Genomic DNA, 25,142 nt, shown 5'->3' on the forward strand with positions numbered 1-25,142 from the left:
AGCCTGTGTTCCGCAACGGGAGAGGCCACGACAGTGAGAGGCCCCCGTAAAGCAAAAAAAAAAAAAAAAAAAAAGAATTACAACTCACTTTGCAGATGACCTGATACTATATATATAGAAAATCCTAAAGACACCACCAAAAAACTTAGAACTAATAAATGAATTCAGTAAAGTAGCAGATTACAAAATTAATATACAGAAATCTCCTGTAATTCTGTACAGACAACAGAATATCAGAAAGAGAAATTAAGAAAACAACCCAATTTACAGTTATATCATAAAGAGTAAAATATCTAGAAATAAACCTAACTAAGGAGGTAAAAGACTTTTACTCAGAAAACTATTAGACATGGATGGAAGGAACTGAAGATGAAATAAACAAATGGAAATATATTCTGTGCTTATGGATTGGAAGAGTTAATATTGTTAAAATGCTCCTCAGGCAGTCTACAGATTCAGTGCAATCCCTATCAAAATACCAAAAGCATTTTTCACACAACTAGAGCAAATAATTCTAAAATTTGTATGGAATCACAGAAGACCCCAAATAGCCAAAATAGCCTTGAGAAAGAACAAAGCTGGGGGTATCATGCTTCTGATTTAAAACTATACTACAACGTTACAGTATTCAAAATAGTATGGTACTGGCACAAAAACAGACACATAAATCAATGGAACAGAATACAGATCTCAGAAATAAAACGACACTTAAATAGTCAATCAAAGAAGGCAAGAATACAAAATGGGGAAAAGACAGTCTCTTCAATAAATGGTGTTGGGATAACTGGACAGCTACATGCAAAATAACCAAACTGAACTACTTTTTCACACTATATACAAAAATAAACTCAAAATGGATTAAAGACTTTAAGACCTGAAACCATAAAACTTCTAGAAAAAAACATAGGCTGTATGCTCTTTGACGTCAGTCCTAGCAATACATTTTTTGGGGATACATCTCCTTAGGCAAGGGAAGCAAAAGCAAAAATAAACAAATGGGACTACATTAAACTGAAAAGCTCTGCACAGTGAAGGAAGCTATCAACAAAATGAAAAGGCAGCCAACTGAATGGGAGAAGGTATTTGCAAAATGATAAGGGATTTATATCCAAAATATACAAAGAACTCATATAACTCAACATCAAAATAGCAAAGAACCCTATTTTAAAATGGCCAGGGGACCCGAGTAGACATTTTTCCAAAGAAGACATATGGCCACAGACACATGAAAAGATGCTCAATATCACTAATCATCAGGGAAATGCAAATCAAAATCACAATGAGATAGCACCTCACACCTGTCAGAATGGCTATTATCAAAAAGACAACAAATAAGCATTGGTGAGGATGTGGAGAAAAGGGAACCCTTGTGTGTTGTTGTTGGAATTGTAAATCAGTGCAACCACTATGGAAAGCAGTATGGAAGTTCCTCAAAAAATTAAAAACAACTGCAATATAATTTAATAATTTTACTTCTGGGTATTTATTTGAAGAAAACAAAAACCCTTATTTGAAAAAATATATGCACTCAAATGTCCATTGCTACATTATTTACAATAGCCAAGATAGAGAAGCAACCTAAGTGTCCAACATTAGGCGAAAGGATAAAGACAAAGTGATATATTTATACAATGGAATATTAGCCATAAAAAATGAAATCTTACCATTTGCGACAACATAGATGTATCTACAGGGTGTTATACTAAGTGAAATATGTCAGAAAGGAAAGACAAATAATGCAGGATCTCACTTAAATTTGGAAGCTGAGAAGCAAAACAAAAACTTAAATTAAAACTGACTCAGATATAGACAGCAAATGGGTTGTTGCCTGGAGGGAGGGGTGTGTGTGGGGAGTGAGCCAAATTGGTGAAGGTTTTAAGAGATACAAATCTCTAGCTGTATGATAAGTAAGTCAAGGTGTTGTAATATTACAGCATAAGAAATATGGTCAGTAATATTGTAATAATATGGGGACAGATGGTTACTAGACTTATTGTGGTGATCATTTCATAATGTGTACAAGTGTCAAATCATTATGAATACACCTGTAACTAACATAATATTGTATGTCAACTGTATTTCAATAGAAATAAAGAAAATAAATGCAGAGATATACCATGTTCATGGATCAGACAATTCCATATTATTAAGATGTCAGTTCGCCACAATCTATAGATTCAAACCAATACCAAATTAAACATCAATGGTCTTTTTAAATGAAATTGGCAAGCTGGTTGTAAAAGTTATATAGCAAGTTAGATAACTTAGAATAGTCAAAATAATTTTGAAAAAGGTATACATAGTTGGATAACTCATAGCACCTAGTTTCAAGATTTACTATATAGTAATCAAGGCAGTGTGGTATTGGTACAAGGATAAATACATCAATGGAACAGATTGGAAAGTCCAAAAATCAGCACACAAGTACATGGTCAATTGATTTGCAACAAATGTCCCTGAGTAATTCAAGTGGTGGTAATGAACAGTTTTTTTAAGAAATAGTATGGAAACAACTAGTTACTCATTTGGAAAATAATGAAACTCCCCCCTTACCAAGCATCATGCATGAAAATTAGTTTGAAAGATTTTGCATACCTAATAAAAAATCAAAACATTAACACTTTAACAAGAAAAATAGGAGAAAAATCTTAGCAATATTAAATCAGGCAAAGATTTCTTAGGTAGGAAACACAAGGCACAATCTTTTAAAAAGCGATAAATTGGACTTCCTTGAAAGACACAATTAAGAAGATGAAAAGGCAAGCCACAGATTGAGAGAAGGTAATAAATCAAACATATGCATATATGATTTGTGTGCATGTATGTATCTGTGTATGTGTCTATAACATTTATAGATAAGGATATATATCCAGAATATATAAACAATTATTACAACTCAATAATTAATAATTTCCCAAAGGAAAATAACTCAGATGATAAATGAATACCCAAGCATAATTTCAACAGTCCTGTTGGAAACTACATAAAAATATTTCTAAAAAGACATTTAATTACTAACATCCAAGTATAAAAATTTTGACCTTTAGTGAATTTGTACAGAGAATGGTAGAGTATTTCATTTAAAATTGTAATTGAAAATAGCAACATATTATAATCAGAGGAAATCATCAATTAAGCATAGAAGCAAGATTAAACAAAGAGTTACATCCAAAATAATGAAGTTAAATAATATATGGAAACTATATTATGGAGACATATTATTTGTATTTTTAGAAAAATAGAACCATATATTAGTGTGAAAAGATGTTAAAAAGTGAATATTAATTTGTTGAGGAAGAACCGTAGTTATCAATGAGGGTGTATCGTAAGTGACTAGCTGGCAATAAATAAATGTCTTTCCTGTTTTTTTCTTTATACTAATAGGAATTAGTATCAACAGATATTTCCCCTTGACTCTTTATTTCTTGAGGCCACATCCTTCCTCATAGCATCTTTTTCCAAAAGAAATTAACTAATTTGCCACCTCTCCTTATTTTAGTTTTTCATTTTAAAAACAAAAACTACATTTGTTTCCCCTTCTTTTTCTTATCTCCAGAGTTACAGTTGCTTAGCAAAAAGTCAGTGCCTCTCTATTTATTTACTCATGTAGGGTATGCCATACCTCAAAATATTTTTGAAGTAGTTTTTGCATTATAAAGAGGACATAATTATGAAAATGATTCTGAAGTTCAGTGGTACAGTAAATTATGAGCTTGCTTTCATTTTGCAGGGCATCAAAAATGTGTAAAGTACTGTAGAACGGATTACATCTGTTTTGTCTTCTCCTAAAGTAATAATTTTTTATGGTCCTTTACTTTTCCCATTTCTCTTCCTTTGGGCTATGGCTGCAAAAATCACTTTAATTGCTCAGCTAACCTCTTCTTCTACCCAGGCATACTTTTCAAAAAATATAGGTAGTAGTATTTTTTTGAGGTTTGATGTATCCTGATGAAATATGAAGCTTGGTTACTTTTCTTAGCATTCCTTTTTGCTGGAGAGTCTAACTATATCAGTTTTCTTTAACCTTCGTATAGATTTGTTATTGGGCGAGAAAAACCAGGACAAGTGAGTGAGGTTGCCCAGTTGATAAGCCAGACGCTGGAACAAGAAAGGCGCCAGAGAGAGCTGCTTGAACAGCACTATGCCCAGTATGATGCGGACGATGATGAGGTAAGTTGCATTTGCAAACGTTCTTTTTCCTTCATTTCTTCTTACTACATCCCTACTTGATAAACCTCTTTTTACCGTATAACAGTATGACAGGTCTTTGCAGTTTCTCAAGGAGAATGTGTCGACATTCAACTCACAGAAAGGAAATGTTACTTGCGTTTGTTATTAGCTTATCAGTCAAGTAATGGTATCATATTTACCGTATGAAGACTTCTGGATCAAATAATTCCTCTTTTACCACAATATTAAGATAAATTCACTGAAACAAAAAAGGGTAAAAATACCAAAATGTGAATAGTAGCTATCTTTTTGTTGGAATTAGGTGATTTTCTCTCTCTGCTTTATATTTTTTCAATTTTTTCTAAATTTTCTACAATAAGTATGTAACGCTTTTTCAAAAAAATCGGTAAACATTTTGAGTGAAAAGGCACATATACATACACAAACATACACAGAAAAGTACTGAAAATTGCTGAGTGATTTCAGGTTTTTTCCGCCCCCAGGAAGAGAAAGTTCTTTGGATCTGCTCACTCTGATTTGTGCTAACATAATGCAGAACAAAGCTTTTCCACCAGCACATATTCCATAGAGTAGATACATACTGGAATAATTTTGCATCCTGCTCTCTGCAGAAGATCAAGCAAATGAATAGAAGCTAACCCTCAAGTGAAAACTTCTCTACGGAACCCTTGTGTGTTGTAATATAATACAGATGCTGGTCTATTTCTAATGTAAATGCCAAATGTACATTGATAAAATGGGACAACATACTTTATTATAAACATGTTTAAACATGCATATGTTTCACATTGGCATGTCAAAGGATCCATCAACAATTTAGTTGCAGTATTTCATACCTCATAAACATAGTAAATATTCAGGTAAAACAAATACTCTTCTTCATACCAGCTGATATAAATAAGGATAGTGTAACTTCATATGTTCAACCTCTACTCATCTGAATATATTCTTTTTCCAGAACTTTTTTTGGTTTCTAGCCAGGACCTAGTGAAGATCAAAAAAGAGACATTCAAATATTTTTCATGTATTTTTAGTCTGGAGTGTTCTAACCCAAATGTATCTTAATTTTTCATCTGTTTGTATTATAATGAGGATGTATTCTCTCTTTATTATAGTAGAAAATTTTAAAATGGTGCTTCAGTTAACTGTTGATCTAAGAGTAAACATTAGAAATTCTTCACTTGAGTGAATTAGTTTCTTAGAATTCTATTTAGTTGATTTAGTTTTTCACTTTCAGAATTCACTTTAAATGGCAAGGTTTTTTTGTTTTTTGTTTTTTACTATACTAAGATATTATATATGAAAATGTTATCTGGGATTTCGAAACTAAAAAAGTGATTTCCTCAAATATTTGAACTTTCATCTTCCCTAGTTTTCAGTTTTGTGTTTTATCAGAGACACTGATTTGCTTTGGCTTCAAGCCTGAATTAGGATTGTAGAATCATCCTCGGCAGGTTTGGCTTTTACCTGCTCACTCTGTTAGAAAGAATTTGGATCTAAGGTTCAGGGGAGTACGGGTGACATCAAGTGGTGGAAGGTGAGGAAGCCATATTTTTCAGTCTGTGGACCTCAGTGTCTTTGCTTTAAAGTACAGGTATTGGGCTAAATCTCTAAATTCCTTCCAGTTTCTAATATTCTATGAGCCTGTGAAATGAAGCATCAGGTCTAACAAGGAAAGAGGGAAAATAAGATACTTCTTTAACTGAGGCTTCCCAGCTGAAATTTTTAGATTGTTTACTATATACTTCCTCCAGTTATTTTGAGGAATTGATCACATTCATCCCCCAAAGTTTTCAACTTAAGCAGCTAAAGCTTTTTTTTAATATAAGATTTTCTCTAATTTAAAAATTTGACTAAATGCAAAAAGAATATTTATCATTCAACATTTATACTTAGGAGTACATCATATGGATTTTGTTTGTTTGGTTTTTTGCCTGTTTTTACAAAGAAAGCAGAGTTAGTTGATTGTCACCTGAGCAGATATTCTCAGGGGCAAGGAGGGTAAATAAATATTCAGTGCCAGGCACTTGGCCAGGTGCCTTTCCTACATGATTTCATGTAATCTTCACAGCAAGCAGAAGAATCTTTTTTTTCTTTTTTTTTTCTAAAAACATAGTAATTGAGGCTTTTTCTAGTGGTATAGCTAGTGGTTGCCAGATTTAGGATGGGAACAGGGTCTTCCTGGCTCCAAGGCCTGGACTCTTTGCAACACACTGCTGATTTTGAGTGGAGTAGACTGATGGGTCTGTCTTGTTTTTAGGCACACACAGAATAACTGGGGAACAAGAGATGCTGGAAGGAAGATTCCTGTTTTGGCTTATGGAGTTTCTTATAATACTTAGGTTCTGTAATTCTTTGTTCTATATTTCTAATAATAGGGGGATTGAAAACTTGCAGAAATATTTTACTATAGGTAAATACTTAATTCAGAAGTAGCCTATGAAGATAGGGCTTAAAGGGAAGAATAGCTAAGTATACAACTATTTTACAAAAAAAACAGAGTTTAGCTTTAGGTTAAACTTCTTCTTCTGTCTGTAAGTTGTAGAAATAGAAAGCAGGTGCTTGCTATTATGCTACTCCAAGTAACCTTCACTTTATTGAAAAGGTCAAGGAACCCTTTCCCATTGTTTCTTTCTCTCTCGTGTTCCTCTCTGACGTACCTTTTTCCCTTTCTTGTGTGTTACACACTGCCTCACCAAAGCATGCCCACCTAAAACCTACCATTAATTTTCTGTGCATTGGAGAGATGAAAACCCTGCAAATAGTAAAAATCTACTTTTGTGTACACATGTTAATTTATTTACTTGGTTAAATTCATTTTTTACTAATTTTTTACTATCTGGTTACAATTTAACCAGATTGTTAAATTGATTGATCTGAGTGTTATGTCCTGATTTTTTATTTATTCTCTCTCTGTGTTAATGAAAAGTAAAAGACATAATGGAAATGAGAAGAACCAATATTTGTTATCCAGTGAGTAAATGGTCCTTGAATAATTGATTTAATTTTATATGTAATTGAACAATTTATTGATTTACATATCTTTGTTAACCCTGAGTTGTGTAATCAATCACTTGGTTTCTTGTTTTTCTTATCATTTATAGAATCATCCTATGATTTCAAAGTTAGAATCATTTTTATTTGATAATATCCCCTGTGACATTCCCTGGGCCAGCCAGGAAAACCTCTAATTAAATGCAGAACAACCATGTTCATCCAACTAATTTCCAGAGCCAGCACTTAGATCAGCTTTGTCTACCGAAGAATAGATAGCTCTGGTTTTGGTCAAATAATCCAAGGTTGATTCTAACTTGGAACCTGTCACATTGACAGAGGGGAGTTGCTTGCTTGAATTGCCTACAGGGAAAACATTGCAATGTGAGAAATATATCCTGAAATTGTAAAAGTTCAGTGGGCGTCTTATCAGAACCATATTTAGGATTAAGAATACCTTACTATGTATTGTGTGTGCTTACATATATCTGTTTTAATGCTTTAAGAAATCATAAATCATACTCCAGTAGAATTTAAAATATATAGATAATACCCAAACTTCATTTAAATTTCTGAATTTTCTGGTTTTTTTCCTTCAAATATTTAAACTAGAATAGAGTTTAAAATAAGCAGACACCCAGTTCAGTTTGAATTGCATTCCTGTTTCTGTTCATTCTCTGTTAACATTATGATTTTTTTTTAAAGTTAAAATGGCTCTGCCTAAAGGCTGAAAAATAAAAGGGAGGATCCCATAAAGAAGAGGGAGGTACAAATCTGAACCACTGAAAAATTTTAAATGTAGATCTGAATATATCTGTGATTGGGTGATTGTACTTCTGGATTTATAGAATTATTGTTCATTTCTTTTTCTTTCTTTCCTTCTTTTTTTTTTTTTTTTTTTTTAAACAATCTGAAAGGTAACCATGGAGGATTTCAGTAAACCCCTCAGACAGTCAGCACTATCCCACGAAATTCTGGGGGTATGGTAAATTTTTCAACTAGATTTTATTTTCAATAACAAGTTTAATTTCCATTCATATACCACAGTTATCAATGTTTACCTTTTAATAGTGAGATGATGTAGTTCTGGTATATGTTTTGTGTAGCGTAGGTCATGTATGTATATTTTGGGTATCTGTTTCTATCAAAGAGCAATATGCAATGTGAAACACTGTGGGCTCAGACTGGAAATGAAGTATGAACTGGTACTGTACCACTTTTTTAAATTAGAAAGTATATAATGGTCGTTCACATTAAAATGAATTATTTTACATACACTTTTTAAATTATATGATTATTTTGGTCTTCTTTAAATATAATATTTATTACACTTTAAAGTCTTAGAGTATAGGTGGCATTTCAAAGCCGCTTTGTGTAGTAGTTCATAGCAAGATTAATCATCATTCCAGAAACCGAGGCTCCTTCTCTTAAAATATAATCTTTCTTTCATAATTTGTTTTTATTACTAGAAATTATTATTAACAACTGTATCATGACAACATTATTTTTTTAGAATCTTTTAAAGTATTGAATACCATTTAGAGCAACTGCCTACATGGATATGCATTTTTATTGCTTGTGTTAATATGTAATAATTAGAGGCAGAAATACAATGGAAGCTATGGTTTGCATGTGTTAAAGGTTTACAACAATGTAATTTTTATGTGAAAAGCATTAAAGGGATAACATTAAACTTGACTCATGCTGTTTGCTGTCCCTGTCTGGAAGCAGCTGGTGTCGTGTGAACAAGAGACTGCAGTTATTATGGATGGCCTTTTAGTAATGGGAACTGGCTTTATGCTGTGTGTATAGGGCTAAGAAACTAAGCGTTAGGGGTATTAGTTCTTGAAAGTTCGTGTTACAGCAAGAACTGGAACTTCAGTGTTTTTTCTCTCATTAGGCTGCTCTCTAGTGGGGGAAAAAGCCTTTTTTAATTTTTGTTGTCAACCATTTTAGAACACTGTGGCTGAATTGCAAGGAGTGTCTGGCAACTGCAATAACAATAACAACTATTTCCTTAAGGTTTGTTTTTTGGTGGAAAATAATGCCTATCTGTACCTTCCTGCTTTCATGTGTGAAGTTAAATATTCTATGTGTCTTATTAACTAGATCTGTGCTTGGAAGAACTTCTCTGGAGCCATGTGTTTTGTATGTTGAATAATAGTTTGAAAATAACCAATTGAAAAATAATTAACTCTGAAACATAGCACATATTTTAGGCACAGTTTCTGCAATTTGGACTCACTTCCTAATATTTAACCATGGATGTTTTAAACCCCTAACATTTTAAATATTTTGTGATTTATATTAAAGGGAAGAAAAAGATACCCAACAACAGAGCTGTATGATGTTCATAAAATATAACGTACACGGTGACCTATGTTGTCTTTAAATTTAGTGATTATTTTTTTAGAAAAGGATCGTTTGATACAAAGTTCTTAATTTTTCAAAAAACTAAATGTATATATATTTAAATTATAATAGTACTTGTTTGCACAATTTATATGGTAGGCATACTAAAATGTGTAAAAAGATTTTACACTTTAAACATAAACTAATTCTCACTATCTTTAGCTGCCAGTAACAGCGATAGAATAACTTAGAAATGGAAAGTCAGGTATATTTAAAAGGGAGATTTCTTTATGGTGATTAGAGGAGCCAGAAGAACAGAAGAAGTACAAAACAAGAAAAACAGCTTGCTTACAGACTCCAGTTTGACTGGACCTTTAAAATTATTTAATTTAATTATGTCCTTTGGTTTGTGATCCCCAAATCTATAGTAGTGGTCATTGTAATTGAAACCCAGAATCATAAGGTGCTTGGAAGACATTCAGTTAAAGACTGTTTCCATTCTTGGTCTTACCTAAGCAGTGTACACATGCATGCGTGCACACGCATATATACACCCACATAAATGCACTATCCCCAGGAGGCGGACATCTTCCTCTACTTGAAAGGTCCTCTCTAGAAATATTCTTTGTGTATAGAAACATTATTATTTATAACATGGAGCAGAGACAGGAAGATGTGCAATGTAAAGGGAAATTAGAAGTTAGAATAGAAACCTTTGCCTAAATAATGCCATCTTTTTGTAGCTCATTTTTTTAGTTTTATTTTATCATAATTAAAGTGGTTTGAATATGTTTTCTTATTTTCTTTCCAACTACCACATTGTCATATTAATTCATGAGCCAAATATGAAATATCAGATACACTTTATCAAGTACTTCTAAGCCATTAAATTCCTCTGAGATTATAGACTTTGTACTTTCTAGAAACCATGCTAGAACAATTCAGTGATGAACCGCAGAGTTTGCAGTGTTATAGAAATGTCACAGAAACAAACACAAATGACAGCATTTTTCCAACTTTAAAAACATTTATAAGTTATAATTTTTTACCAAAAAGCTCTAAAATGCTAAAATGCATAGTGAGAGATGGGGCTTATTAGCCTGGGAAACTGACTAACTTTCCAGTGGGCCATAAGGATCCTGTGGTTTCCCATGCCTTTGCTCCTCCTGTTTTCTCTACCTTGAATGTCATTCCATACACTCTTTGTTGCTCTCTTGTGCCCACTAATCCTGTTCACCTTTCAGGGCTCTGTTTAGATTTCATCTGTCTCCTCCAAAAAGCTTTCCTGGGCTCTCTCAGCTGGGCTGAGGGCCCCTTCTTAATTGAGTCAGTAGGCACCTTGTGTATCACTTTCTATCATTTTTTACCCATAAGCTTGTAATGTCTTCAATGACAGGTCTCGATAGCTGGTTGATTTTTAATACATACAGGATGAGCACAGCACTGGGCAGATTAGAGGAAGCCAAGAAATTGAACTGACTTGAATCACTCAGAGGATATTAAGATGAAAAGTGGAGAGTAGAGTTAAATGAGGAGAATGAAATTTAGTTAGGAACATAATCTGAAATAGTGAAGGAAGAATGGCATAGAATACAGGGATAAAAGAAATGTCAAACCTAGTTAGACTAGAGATTGAAGATAGGGAAAGGGCTGAAGGAATAAGCTGTATTTGTCTTTGGCACTTTGGGGTTTAGCACCGTTCTGTGGGCTTTTGCTACCACATTTTAATTGTTTTGAGAGACCGCGAATTTACAAGAAGACCCTAGCTCTATCACACTGCACTAAAATCTTCTGCATGTAAAACCAAAAAAATAAATATGCATATTTCATTCCTTGAAAACCTTTAGGACCTTAGAAATGGCAACCTGGTGACTCACATTGACATGACTTTTTAGTCATAAATGAATAAACATGTAGTAGAAACAGAATAGTTGAAATGGCCTAAATGATGCCAAGATCAATACGGCATAGATAACCATCTTCTCCTGCCCATTGTATTAACTTAGAAATAGCCTTCAATCATAGAAATACATTTTCATCAGCAGGAAAAACTAAATGGTGACCTGACCAAGGACTGATGTCCTACAGATGCCTTACTGTGGAGGTTTGCCTGGTCTGATAAGGGCTCCATTTATTTTTAACTGATATTGATGCTAGTAAGTGTGGTGGTAAAGACTCTTAATTGATTTTTGGAATTCTGGTTTTTAAAGGGGCTTTTGAAAATTATTTTATTGACATAGAACAAAATATGCAGATCTTAAGTGTGTAATTTGATAATTTTTATTACTATATATCCATATTTAACATATTAAAATCAACATTAATGAAGACTAATTTATATACTATAAAATGCACCAATTTCAAATGTGTTTAGGTTAACAGTGTGATGAATAACCACCACCACAAAAAAGATACAGAACATTTTCATTACCTCAAATAGTTCCCTTATAGAACTTTGTAGTCACTCTCAGCCCCAAAAAAGCATTCAGTCTGCTTTCTGACACTATAATTTTGTCAATCCTAGAATGTCATTTGAATGGAATCATAAAGTACATACTTTTTAATGTCTGCCTTCTTTCATATCTCTATCATAATGTCATACTTATCCTAAGTGTTCTGTATATTATGATTATACTGTAATTGGTGTTGCTTTGGGTTACAATAGAAAAAGCCCACGGCCCACCCAAAGTGGAATTGAAGAACTCCATCTTAAAGCTAGCGCCCCATGGGCTACATTCCAGATAGATTAACTACTCAAATGTGAAAGCAAAACTATAAAATTTAGAAGACAGTGTACAAGAATATCTTTATGACTTCAGTGTAAGAAATGGTTCATTATGTTAAGGAACACTTAAGAAAAGCAAATCCATAAAGGAAACAATTGAGAAAATTGACATTAAGATTAAGAAATTCTATTCATCAAAAGAATGCCTTTGTGAAAGCAAAAAGACATACCAGAAGCTGGAAGAAAATATTTGAAAACTAAATAACTGAAAGAGAATTATCTAAAAAGTCCTCCATGAGCCAGTGGGAAAGACTGCTTATGGGCTATTGGCTTGAATAGTCATATCGTAGCAGAAGAAATCTCAGTGGCCAACGAACACATGAAAAGATGCCCAAACATATTATGAATCAAAATGTAAAAATTAAAAACAAAAATGAAATACTATTTCCTACCTACTAAATTGATTTAAATCGGATATTTTAAGTTTTGGTGGGGTTATGGAGTAAAAGGAACTCTTATTCTCTGCAATAGGAGTATAAATAGGCCCATTCACTTTGAAGAACAATTTGGCATTATCTAGTAAAGTTGACTCAACAATTATATTTCTTACTAAACACCTTAGTAAAATTCTTAAATTCATGAGGTGTAAGACATGTATAATAACATTCTTGTAATAGAAAAGAATTGGATACAACTGACATCTCTATCAAGAAGAGAATGGATAAATATATTGTAGTATATTCATTCAGTGGAATGATACACAGCAGTTGTTTCTGCAGTTCACAACAGTTAGAGGAATTTCAGGAGCATACCATTAAAAAGAGAAAGGTACAGAAGAATACATGATTCCATTTATATGAAGTTTAAAATCATGTAAAAATTAATGATACATTGTTAAGTCATTAAAAATATATAGTAAAACTAAAGAACAACAAGAATAATAAAACTCAGCAGAATTATTCCAAAGGGCAGGCGACTAAAATAGAATCAGGGAGGCACACAGAGAGGATTATAATTGAAATGTAGTGGTACTGCTCCTTTTCTTAAGCTGTTAGTTAATTGGTGGTGGTTACATCATTATTCATTATACTTTTTGTATATTTCATAAATACTCTTTGTGTCAACTCAATATTTAATGAAGAAAACTAAAATCTGCCATGTCCAGTTGCTTATGTTTAATAGTTATGTGGATATAAAGTGAATATGACATGATTCCTGCTCTCCAAGGACCTATAAAATGACTTGAGACTCTGTGTCTCAAAGTGGGACTCTCATAGTACTTCTTTAAGATTGCAGATTTCTCCACTCAGCCTCACACCTGCTGGAACAGAATATGTATTGTAAATAGCCTAGGGTAATGGGAGTTTGTGGGAAGGGTTAGATGCAATCAGAGCTGGAGTTGTCCAGTTTAAAGATGCCAGGGAAACTGATGTAAAGACTTTTGAGTCCTGGTATTGCAGACACTTCTCAAGAAGAAATTGCTTCCACAAACCACCAGATAGCCATAATGAGGAAAGGAATAAAATTATTCTCCCTCAAAGGAAATTATAAGTTTGAGATTATATTTATTATTAATCTGTATATAATCCATAGAAATACCATCAGTAATATTTTTGTTGGTTTTACTTTTTGTTTACTATAAATTCTGTAGCTGTAACTTCTGGTTCTATGTGATAATCAGCATTTTTGCAATCATATGAGTCAATTTTTATATGAATACAACATATTTTCTAAGATTCAATTCGTTGTATGATTAAAGAATTATTAAGATAGTAATAACATGTGCCACTTGGTCAGTGTAGTTGTTCTCTTCTGCAGATTAAAGATTTAGGGAAATACAAATCTCTTAGTCTCTTCCCACAGTCCTGCTGGCATCAGAATAAGTGCTTCATTGTTTCCTTGGCAAGTAAAATGAAACTCAAGGAAGGCTGCCAATTTGAAATTGCAATGTGACATTTGAATACAGAGGTCTACTTTGGTCTATTGACTGTTTAGTTCTGGATCTCAGTGGGAAAAATAGGGATCACTGAGTCCCTCCTCATATAGAATATATTAATCAGAGATTTAAAGACAATGGCATTTATGTCTTAGTAAGTAGCTATCATTTATTAAGAGGAATTGAATTAGGAATATTGAGTCATAGAAAAATATAGTTTATACTCCCAAGAAGCTTGCTATTTTGCTGTGGGAACAATAAATATATATGGTAAAGAATTTAAATCATTTTCAAGGCAGTCTGTCAAAAGGCCAGATAACCATAGTATAAAAGAATCATCACAACAAAGGACATACAAAAGTAAAAGCATGAATTTGAGATTTGTGGTTTCAATTTTTATTTGCAAGAAGTTGTTTGTTGTTATTGTTTATTTGTTTTCTGTAACTAAGAAGCTGGGCCAATATTAGGTGTGCTCAAGAAATAAAAAGACCAGTTTACCTGCAGAGCTGAGTATATAGAAAGGAATAATGGTTGGAAAGTCTTTGAAAAGGTAAACTGAATAATATTGTAGGGACTTTAAAAATCAGCTGACTTTCTAGACATTTTTTCCATTAAATAATAATCGGGGTAAAGGGAAATAAGGTTTCTGTGCTTCATTTGAGTGAGTAAAATGTCAACACCAGAAGACTTTGATAAGTAAAAAAAAAAAAAAAAAAAAAAAAAATCAGGAAACAATTCTCTCCAAGGCTCTAACATTTCTGAGGCATTGACTGCCCTTTGTTCTAGACTATCTGTTCGAATGTTTATATAGATAACAGTCTTGGAAGATACAGGTAGACTTTCCCTCTTGAGCAAGGACAGTGATACTTACTGCCTGTTAGGAAAGATGCAGGTTACCAGGCATGTCTGGGTGTCTCTACTGACATGCCTGCATGTGCAGGAATCATCTGGCTCTCTTATCACTCTTTGGAAATTGTGGCTTGAGATACCAACACAAAAATCATGATACAAAAATCAGCTAGTATGAAGACCCATTCTGGGTTAGAAGAAGGTCTTGACCTTGTTCAGACAGCAGTTACAGGGATACATACTGACACTGAGCATGAAAGGAAGGAATTTGTCATTGTCGTAGTCAAAAGCCTGGTAAATCCTTAAAACTTTGGCTGGTTCACTGGGGAGATTATGGGACAAGGAACATAATGCTAGTTAAGGAGAAATAGCAACAGTTGAGCTGCCTTTTGACTCAACCCCTCCTGCAGTTTATCATGCCAACTTTAGATTCACTCAGACAGTAAAATGTCGTGAAGCTTTTTGCAGTGGGTCTTGACTGCTATAAGGGAAGATTAGCCCTGTCAGGGAGATTTCTTTCAGATTGACAAACTCCTATGGGAAACCATGGATGAATGTTTGGGTCCTAACTGGTCTATAATGCTGATAAAAGTAACTCACCAGAGAATGAGACACTATTTTGTTCAAAACAATCTGGATAAATTCTTGCAGTCAGCATTACCACTTGAAAAACGTCCCCATCCCTTATGTTCACCCTACACTTATGACTGGACTCCAGATTGAGATGGACTCCATAACAGAGTCCCTGTTGTAGGAGTCAAGGATAAGGCTTCTGAGTCAAAAACTCTCTGAAGCTAAATTGGTTCTATCAGTAATGATGACTCACCCTGCATAGTGCTTTAGGTGGACCACAGACATTGGAAGTTTGGTTAAAACATATTAACCACTGCACTGCTCAAAACTGAAAATGCACTACTACTTATTACATGAATTTGAATGATTGAATCAACTGAATAATTGGAAATGAATTATTACGGCACCTTATTACAGGCACAGAGCTTCTCTCTGCCTCCATGCCCCTTGATGTCCCCTCTTACTACTCAGCTGCTTTTAGGAGAAAGATGATGAGGGGTCAGGCTAAGATAGATCTCTTTGTCCTCCAGAGAGATCAAATGCTATATGAACCCCTTGAATATACTGGGAAACTTTGGGAGGGGAAGCACTCAAACTTTATGGTTCTGTGGATACTGGCTCACCAGTCAGCATCTCACCTGATCCCATAGTGAGAAAGAATATCCAGATTCAACTGATGCGGTTTGGGCAGAGTCCAAAGCAAGAAGGAAAGCTGAAGAGGCCTTTAAAGGGTGGATGGGACCCTTTTGGCAGATGCAGCGTAAAGCTGTTATGCTTCCACTGCTAAATCTGCAATGGAATTGATTTCTTATATGCCTGCAGTTTTTTGTGCCATTAGTGACAGTGGAGATTCTCCCACTCAAGGATTGCCACATATAGAGAAGTGATAGTAGGATATGTAGATGACTCTCCCTGTTTTATTCCAGGTGGTCCAGTAGAAACAATATAGAATCGCAGGAAGAGAAGGGTAAATCGCAGTTTATTTAAACACTTAATGGCTGCCAGAATGCTCAGGCCATTTCTCAACACAACACTGCATGCCTGATGCAGCAACCAAAAGAGGAGATGGGGTAGCTATTAACCTCCTACTAAGCTCTTATGGAAACTGAAACTGAATGCTTGACCCATGGAGGCCTTGTCACTCTCTGGCCTAATATTCTCAGTTTGATGTGGGTCAACTTGATCTCACTGATCAATAAGGTTGGAAGGGCCCAACAGATTTTGCTTATCAAATGGAAATGATAGATTCAAGAAAGCTGCTAGCCTGGCCCAGCAGCATCTTAGATTTACATGAACGAGTAGCAGTTTTTTATTTGGGGGGAACTATCTGCTACTATCCTCCTGAAACAAGGCCTCTAGCTCAATGAGGTCTTTGATTCATAGAGGTCTCTTTAAATGCCTGGGCTTGTTTCACCAATGGTTCAGCCAAGCTGTCCAATTCCATCTGCTAGGCTTTCCAACCTCAGCACTAGCTATGCAGACCCAAAAATGAACATGGTCACTTTGCTCATTGGGCAGAATTCAAGGTCATACTTATAACTCTGGCCAGTACTCCCCTTGATGAAACTTGTGATATTTTTACTGACTTTTGAGCTGCTGTCAACAGCCTGTTGGTCTGTCACTTGGAAAATTACAGATTAAAGTTTAGGATGGCAAACTATAGAAACAAATTGTGGCAATTGATCAAACTCTTGAGACTTTTCATGAAGCTTAGGGGTAGTCATAAGAGGCCTTCATGTATTAAATGAAACACTGTAATTATCAGATCATGTAGCCCTCAGATGACATTAGAGATCCCTCCGAAGTGAGGCTGTTCTTAGTTAATCAGGGTTGCTTTCCTGGGGGATAGCTGACTTTTTATTTATATGCAATTATTCTTAGGTTTGGAGTCATTTAATTAGATAAGGTGGTTCAAAATTTGTTCCAAACTTTAGGTGATGTTATCAATGACACCACCTCTATCCTGGAAGGCATTCAGGTTGACCTCAACTCACTGGCCAGGGTTGTTATGGGTGATAGAATCGCCCTGAACCCGAGATTTCCTCCTGTGGTCCAATGCCTAGTCTGTGCAATCACTGATACCTCCTGCTATACCTGGATTAATACTTTAGACCAAGTGGAAAACTCAATGAAGAAGCTTAAGGAGAAAGCCACCTGGATTTCTAAGGTAGACCCTGATGGTTTATGGGATTTGTTTAGCCAGTAGAGTCTGGAAGCCTGGGGAGTATGGTTGATCTCAGTACTGCAAGTTGGGCTCATTCTGCTGTTTGGAGTTCTTTTAATAGTAGTTTTAATTATATGCTGTGAGACAGACTGAACAGTTTTGGTCCTAGCCAGTCTTGGTCACACTTATCAGTGTAGTTAAGGGAATGTCATACTCATGGAAAAATTCACCAGTTGCCAAGATAGTGTAGAAATGAGGGCGGTTATTGTTGGGAGACAATTCCCCCATGGCTCTCTCACTTCTCTGCATGTCTTGTGAGCAGAGGCATGTTGGCCTTTGTTTCAGATTATTTTTTCAATGATATTTGTTTAGTGAACAACCTTAGAAAATAGAGATAGTATCTCTCTTCAGGGTAGGTGACAGACTTGCTTACCACCTATTATTAAAAATTTGAGTTTCCTAAGCTCAAAATTCTTAACAAAAGAGTTTTATGGTCACAGCTGCTTCTTCATTTTTAGACCATGACAGTATCCTGGATTTGAACTTTGTTTGGAAGCCATTTCTTAATTTTAGAATCAAGACTTTCAGAACCATCAAGTCTTGGTTCCTTTCTGTTCAACAGTCCTCTCAATTGATCTCTGTTTGTCATATTTTAGTAGAAGCAGCAGGAAGAAATCAGGCAGCGCCTTCAGCACTTTGTTTGGAAATCTACTTCCCTGGCTCATTCAGTTCAGTAGGGATATTTCCTACATTTTCCTTAAAGAAGGTGATAATGTGGCAAAGCTTTCTGCCACTACACAACAAGGATCCCCCTTCCAGATCTCCACTTACAGTCTTTTCAAGGCAATTTAGGCTGCTTTAACATACTCTTCAAAATTCTTCCAGCCAGCCTTCATTCACTGCCTGTTTCCAGACTTCCCTGTTTTTCTATATTTGTTATGGCAGTACCCCCTTTCTATTGCTCTATAACAAATTACCACCAAAACTCAGCAACTTAAAATAAGAAGTATTCACACATTAGAGTATCTGTGGGTCAGTTTACCCGAATACCTGTGACTCAAGATCTCTTGCAAGGCCAAAAATAAGGTTTCAGCCAGAGCTGCAGTCATATACATGCTCAACTGGAGGAAGATTTGCTTCCAAGCTCACTCGCAGCTGTTGGCAGAATGCAGGAGATCTACTTTCAAGCTCCCTCATGTGCCTTTTGGCAAGCCTCAGGTCCTTGCTGGCTGGTGGCCAGAAACATCAGTTCCTTGTGATGTGCGCCTCTCCATGGGGCCATATATAACATGGTGGCTTGTTTTTGAAGAGCAAGAAGACAAAAAAGACACCAGTCACAGTTTTTTGTAAACTAATCTTAGAAGTGACACCCCATCACTTTTGTTGTATTGTGCTTGTTAGAAGTGAGTCTGTAGGGACTTCCCTGGTGGTGCAGTGGTTAAGAATCTGCCTGCCGATGCAGGGGACACGGGTTCGAGCCCTGGTCTGGGAAGATCCCACATGCCGCGGAGCAGCCAAGCCCGTGCGCCGCAACTACTGAGCCTGTGCTCTGCAGCCCACAAGCCACAACTGTTGAGCCCGTGTGCCACAACTACTGAAGCCCGTGCGCCTAGAGCCCGTGCTCTGCCATAAGAGAAGCCACCACAATGAGAAGCCCGCGCACCACAAGGAAGAGGAGCCCCCGCTCGCCGCAAGCGGGGAAAGCCCGCGCGCAGTGACGAAGACCCAACGCGGCCAAAAATAAATAAATAAATGTATAAGAAAAAAAATAAAAAATACAAGCCACAACTGTTGAGCCCGTGTGCCACAACTACTGAAGCCCACGCGCCTAGAGCCCGTGCGCCGCAACAAGAGAAGCCACCACGATGAGAAGACCGCGCACCACGACGAAGAGTAGTCCCAGCTCGCCGCAGCTGGAGAAAGCCCATGCGCAGCACGAATACCCAACACAGCCAAAAATAAAAAATAAATTAAAAAAGAAGTGAGTCTGTAGATCCAGTCCACGTTCAAGTGAAAGGATTATACAAGAGCATGATCGCCCAGGAAGAAGGGATCATTAGGGGTCATTTTAGAGCCTACCTACCAGAGTGGTAAAGAGAGTCCCTGCTTTTGAGGAGTATACTTTTGAAAAGGAAGGGAGAAAAAAACTAAGAAAAAACCTTTAAAACTCTGTAACATCTAATTCTGATTTTTAAATGGTCTACCACAATTGCTGTAACAATTTTAAGAAGGGAAAAATGAGTTTGAATTGTTACAGAAGATTTTATAGGCAAATCTTATATCTATCTGGTTAGAATTTTAGGAAGAATAATTTGCCAGCAGTATTATCAGTGACCCGAGGAGCTGAGCATCTGAAGGCAGGGAACACAAGAGGCCTTATGAGTAATCAAGATAGAGATTTTAGATGTTTCTTGATTTGGCGACTAGACAGTAAGAATGGAGTGAAATGTCAACATTCTGAGAACAAAGACTGACAAGAAAATTTTGAATGACTTGATAAATGAGAGAAATGAATATATATCTTGGGCCATCATGTTGGATGTTTTACATATTTTATTTCTTTGAATCCTCTCAATACCTATGAGATTGGTATCTTTTGAACCATTTTATAGAAGAGGAGATCACGGAAGATACAAGCTAAATGACTTGCCCACTATCATACAGCTGTGACCTAGTTTTTTCTCTTTGGGGGCCCTGGTCTCTCCAGCCCCCAAGCCATGCTCTTTTTTTGTTGTACTGTTCTGTGGCATTGTCCTGGAGAAACGAGGGACAGTGAAAATAATCGTACTCATAAAGTCATCTTGTCATTTAGCATATTCTAGGCACTGTGATCAATACTTGAATATATCACTACTAGAAATTCTCCCAACCACCTTATGAAGAAGGTGCTGTTATTCCCAGTGATGTGAAAAGAGACTAAGTAGCCCAACACTACAAAATCAGGACACACAGAAGTCAACTGACAGAAAATGGAAAGAGAGATGCCTTTGCAGAGAAGGGGATGCTTTTGCTGAAAGCCATCTGGATGGTTGGCACGGACTTAGGAATTTTAAACATTAAAGTGTTAGTTTGAGGTCTTTCTCCTCCAGAGAAAAAGCAACTCTCTTCTATTCTCCCACAGAACTGAGTCTGAAAATATATATAACCAAATTCAATTCCAGTAAACAAATTCCAACAAAAACTGCGTAATTAAGGCTATTTTTATGATTAGCACCATTTAGTTTCCCTGAATTTACCAGAACAAACATTGCTGCAGCAAAAATTACTGCTAATGGTTGAACCTAACAACAAGAGAAAATCCCCAAAAGGGTCATTTAGGCCCCAGCTGCAGCTGTGCTTCACTGTATTTCTTACTTGAAAGCTGAGAATTAACAGGAAAATCAGGCTCTGCTGTGCTGTGCAGATGTGGCTAAAACTGTATTAATTCACTCAGCAAACATTTGTTCAGTGCCTACTGTATGCCAAGCAGTGTGCTAGCCACACTGGGATCACAGGGATAGATTATGCCTGGCATTCTCAGGGAACCTACAGTTGAAAGAAGTTGTTGGGAGGAGGCAGATACAAAAACAGCCAAGCTTCCTGAGTGACAGACGGCATGCCATGGAAACATAAAGGAGTGGGTTAGAAGAGTCTTATGCCAGCAGCTTCACGGGATGTGCTAAGTAGATGGATATTCATCTTGGACCACTGGGGCAGGAGGGGAGTCGATCAGTGAAGAGAACAGAGGCCTGGAAGTTTGCTTGGCCTTTGGTAGAAGCTGGTACCTACTCCAAAACTGGGAATACAAGAAGAGGAGCAGGTTTAGGGAAAGGAAAAGTTTTACTTCAGAAATGTCCATTTTGCTTTTAAAAGATTCATGTGGGGGCTTCCCTGGTGGCGCAGTGGTTGCGCGTCCGCCTGCCGATGCAGGGGAACCGGGTTCGCGCCCCGGTCTGGGAGGATCCCACATGCCGCGGAGCGGCTGGGCCCGTGAGCCATGGCCGCTGAGCCTGCGCGTCCGGAGCCTGTGCTCCGCAACGGGAGAGGCCACAACAGTGTGAGGCCCGCGTACCACAAAAAAAAAAAAAAAAAAAAAAAAAAAGATTCATGTGGCAAGGTCTTCTAGGATATTATATTTATGAGACCAAAAGTTAGCAGATGTCTGGTTACAAGATTTGGTGAAGCCTTTAGCCTGTTGCTATTGTAGTATAGATACTGCAGCAGCAGCAGCAGTGATCACTTATTTTGAGCATTGCCATGTTCCTGACCTTGTGTTGAACACTCTACAGGTACCATCTAACTTAATGTCATGACAACCTTGTTATACTAAGGAACTATTTTTATCCTCGCTTTATAGATGAGGAAATTGAAACTTAGATCTGAAAACTAACTTTACTAATATCAAGAGACAGGATTTGAACCCAGGCCTAAGTGACTTCAAAACCAAGATTCTTGAATTGGTCACCACTTAACTCACCACTATAACAGATACTGTCTGTTCCTTCTGTAAAACCGACACTGAGATCTACAGCCCTCCTGAGTATTCAAGGCTCTAATACGTCTACATGCTTCTGGTCCCACCAGAACCACCAGAAGAGGCAGAACCTGTCAGTTGTACTTAACGTTGTAATTATGTATTTAAATAAAATATTAAATCCTCTAATAGCATATGAGTATAAAGGAAGTTGTGTCTATGAAAGCAGATACAATGCTTTGCAAAGATTCAGTGAAGACTGGTAGCTCAAGAAAATTAGATGTGAGAAGGAAACGTAAAAGAGAAAAACCATAAAAATCTAGAGGACCTTAGCACTCATTTTGCCCTGCAAGAATCTTTTTCATCCATTTTAAGACACCGCATTAATTCTATAGATTATATGCTCTGGTTCTGGTTTATATAAGAAAAAGTGCATGAAACATGAGCATACCTGTGACCCAAACCTTTTTTTTTTTTTTTTTTGCGGTACGCGGACCTCTCACTGTCGTGGCCTCTCCCGCTGCGGAGCACAGGCTCCGGACGCGCAGGCTCAGCGGCCATGGCTCACGGGCCCAGCCGCTCCGCGGCATGTGGGATCCTCCCGGACCGGGGCACGAACCCGCGCCCCCTGCATCGGCAGGCGGACTCCCAACCACTGCGCCACCAGGGAAGCCCAAGCCAAACCTTTTGAAGGAGACTTCTCTGTGCTTGCCCAGGGTGAGCATATTATGAGAGAAAAGGACAGGAACTTTGGAGCTCATTGCAGGCAGGTGCAAGTCTTCAAAGTGAACTGAATGATAGTGTTCAAAGATGTGGAGGGTGAATTTCAACACAGTAGGATTAGGCACCAGGGTTTTTGGTTGGAGAAAAATGAAAGGAATGTACTTCCATCTTTTTTTCTACAAAGCTTTAGTTCTGTAGACTGTAAGCAGGATAGCATAGAAGAAAGAGCATGGGCTTTGGAATATGTTAGATGTGTAACTTCAGCAACATAACTAATTGACCTTGGGTAAAGTCTCTGAACCTCAGTTTCCTCAAGTTAACATGGTATAGTAATACCTATATCAGTTAGTTTTTTAAGGAAGGTACAGTGGTGGGCACATAGTAAGTTACAAAATAATCACTATTCTTTTTTTGACCCTTTTTGGGAAGCCATTAAAAAGTATAAGATATTCATCAAGAAGGTAGACAAGAAGATGAAAAGGCAAGAACTATTCTTGCCTCATTTAAAGTGGATTTGCAGGTTGGGACGAAGAACTTTCAAGAGTTTCTGTTTACTTGAAAGGTGCTGAATCTTTTCAGAATAAAGAGATAAAGAGAAGGACCTGGGATACCACTGGAAATACTTTGTTGTAGCAACTTTTGGGGGGTACAACATTGTCCATCTTCCTCTGTAAATGTCAGATTCAGTCCAATTTAATTTTGAGGTTTATGAAATTCTGCTAACATATCATTCCATGTAATTTATTTTATTTGCAGATTACCATAAAAATAATGTCCATTTTCCACAAAGATAAAAGAATCAGAAGAACACATATTCTAAGTCTACCAAATGTAACTTTTTAACTTCCAGGTGTTTATGAGGTTCTGTAGTAAATGCACCCTTTATTCTAAACCCTATTTAGGATGGGAGTGGTAAATGATCTGCGAGAGAGAATGGCAATGTAATGTTTTAAAACACCCTATGCAGAGTCTCTAGTAAGTAATAAGTAGAATCAAGACAGTAAAATATACATCTTGTCCTCAGGATGCTTATGAGACTAATTAGAAACAGAAAACATTAGTAAATGGAAAGATGAAATGAAAGATTAAAAATTTTAGCAGAATTGCAGGTGATTTGGGTATTGAGGAGAGAGACCGGTAGAGTAAAAAAAAATAAATAAAAGAATCAAAAGAATTATTAATAACTTACATTTATGGAGATAATTTTGATGACTCAAATGGGTAACAAAGCCAGAATTATACTTACAGGTAAGAATTGTATATATTGTACAACCCTCATCCTGTTATTCACTAAAAGGAGCATTAAAAATATAAATGTGATAGAATGCTGCCTTCTCATCAAATGACTTTGCAGTGCATTTTCTTGATATTATTGAAAACTTCCTTAGCAGGTTATAGATATTACCAAGTAAATGCAATTGGCGTTCTTGGATTTATTCTTTTAAAAATGTTTGTTAAGATCCTGTTATAGCTTAGGCCCCCTCCTAGGCACATGCTTATGTTCATTCCCTTAGATATGGTGAAGAAGTATCTATTTTCAAGGTGGCAAAGGGAAATCAAATTGTTCATTTCAACTCATGTTTAAAATGTGCTGCATTGTCATCAGACTTTAAATTTAACTTAAGATTTTATTGAGTCATTCATGATAGTCATCAAATTGATTTGATATAGAAGTGAATTTTATGTTCCTGGCTTAGGCCTTCATGATAAACACCCGGCTTTGCTGCTAGTTGTAACTATAAGGCAAAAATAAGCACAGAGTTTTATATCTCTAAATCAAAACTTTCATCAGGTTATCTTGAGATTGTGCACTTTGCCAGCCTTGCTACATTTCTATTAATTAACATCACTGGGATTCATAAAGTACCTATTAGTTCTAAACATATGTATAAATAGGAGATGAATTAATTTACAGAATATCACACAAAAAAATACCAAGTCTGGAATTAGAGTCCTTTTAAGGTTTATAGGAACTAATCATACCACGAATGGAAGCTATCTGGAACGAACCAGCCCCACTGTTCAGCTACCTTGCCCTGCCAGTGCCAGAGACACTTAGAATGGTATTTACAGTTTAGACATTTTCAGACGGGTTTCTTTCTTTCTGTCTTTCTTTTTTTATTATTTTATTTATTTTTTTAACATCTTTATTGGAGTATAATTGCTTTACAATGGTGTGTTA

General features: G+C 36.2%; 1 protein-coding gene across 8 annotated transcripts in view; it reads left to right on the top strand.

The window, feature by feature from the left end:
• The window catches only part of PPP1R9A (protein phosphatase 1 regulatory subunit 9A), a 324,716-nt gene that overhangs the window by 212,636 nt on the left and 86,938 nt on the right, over window positions 1-25,142 (top strand). For 4 of the 8 annotated variants that reach the window (XM_028490016.1, XM_028490017.1, XM_028490020.1 and 1 more), the window contains exons 6-7: window positions 4,035-4,170; window positions 9,142-9,207. In XM_028490016.1, coding sequence (XP_028345817.1) covers window positions 4,035-4,170; window positions 9,142-9,207 — 202 coding nt within the window. The remainder of the gene's footprint in view (window positions 1-4,034; window positions 4,171-9,141; window positions 9,208-25,142) is intronic. The other 4 variants (XM_028490018.1, XM_028490025.1, XM_024130139.2 and 1 more) reach the window with 1 other exon arrangement.

This window comes from Physeter macrocephalus, chromosome 5 (assembly GCF_002837175.3).
Source record: "Physeter macrocephalus isolate SW-GA chromosome 5, ASM283717v5, whole genome shotgun sequence".
In the NCBI taxonomy this organism is placed as follows: domain Eukaryota; kingdom Metazoa; phylum Chordata; class Mammalia; order Artiodactyla; family Physeteridae; genus Physeter; species Physeter macrocephalus.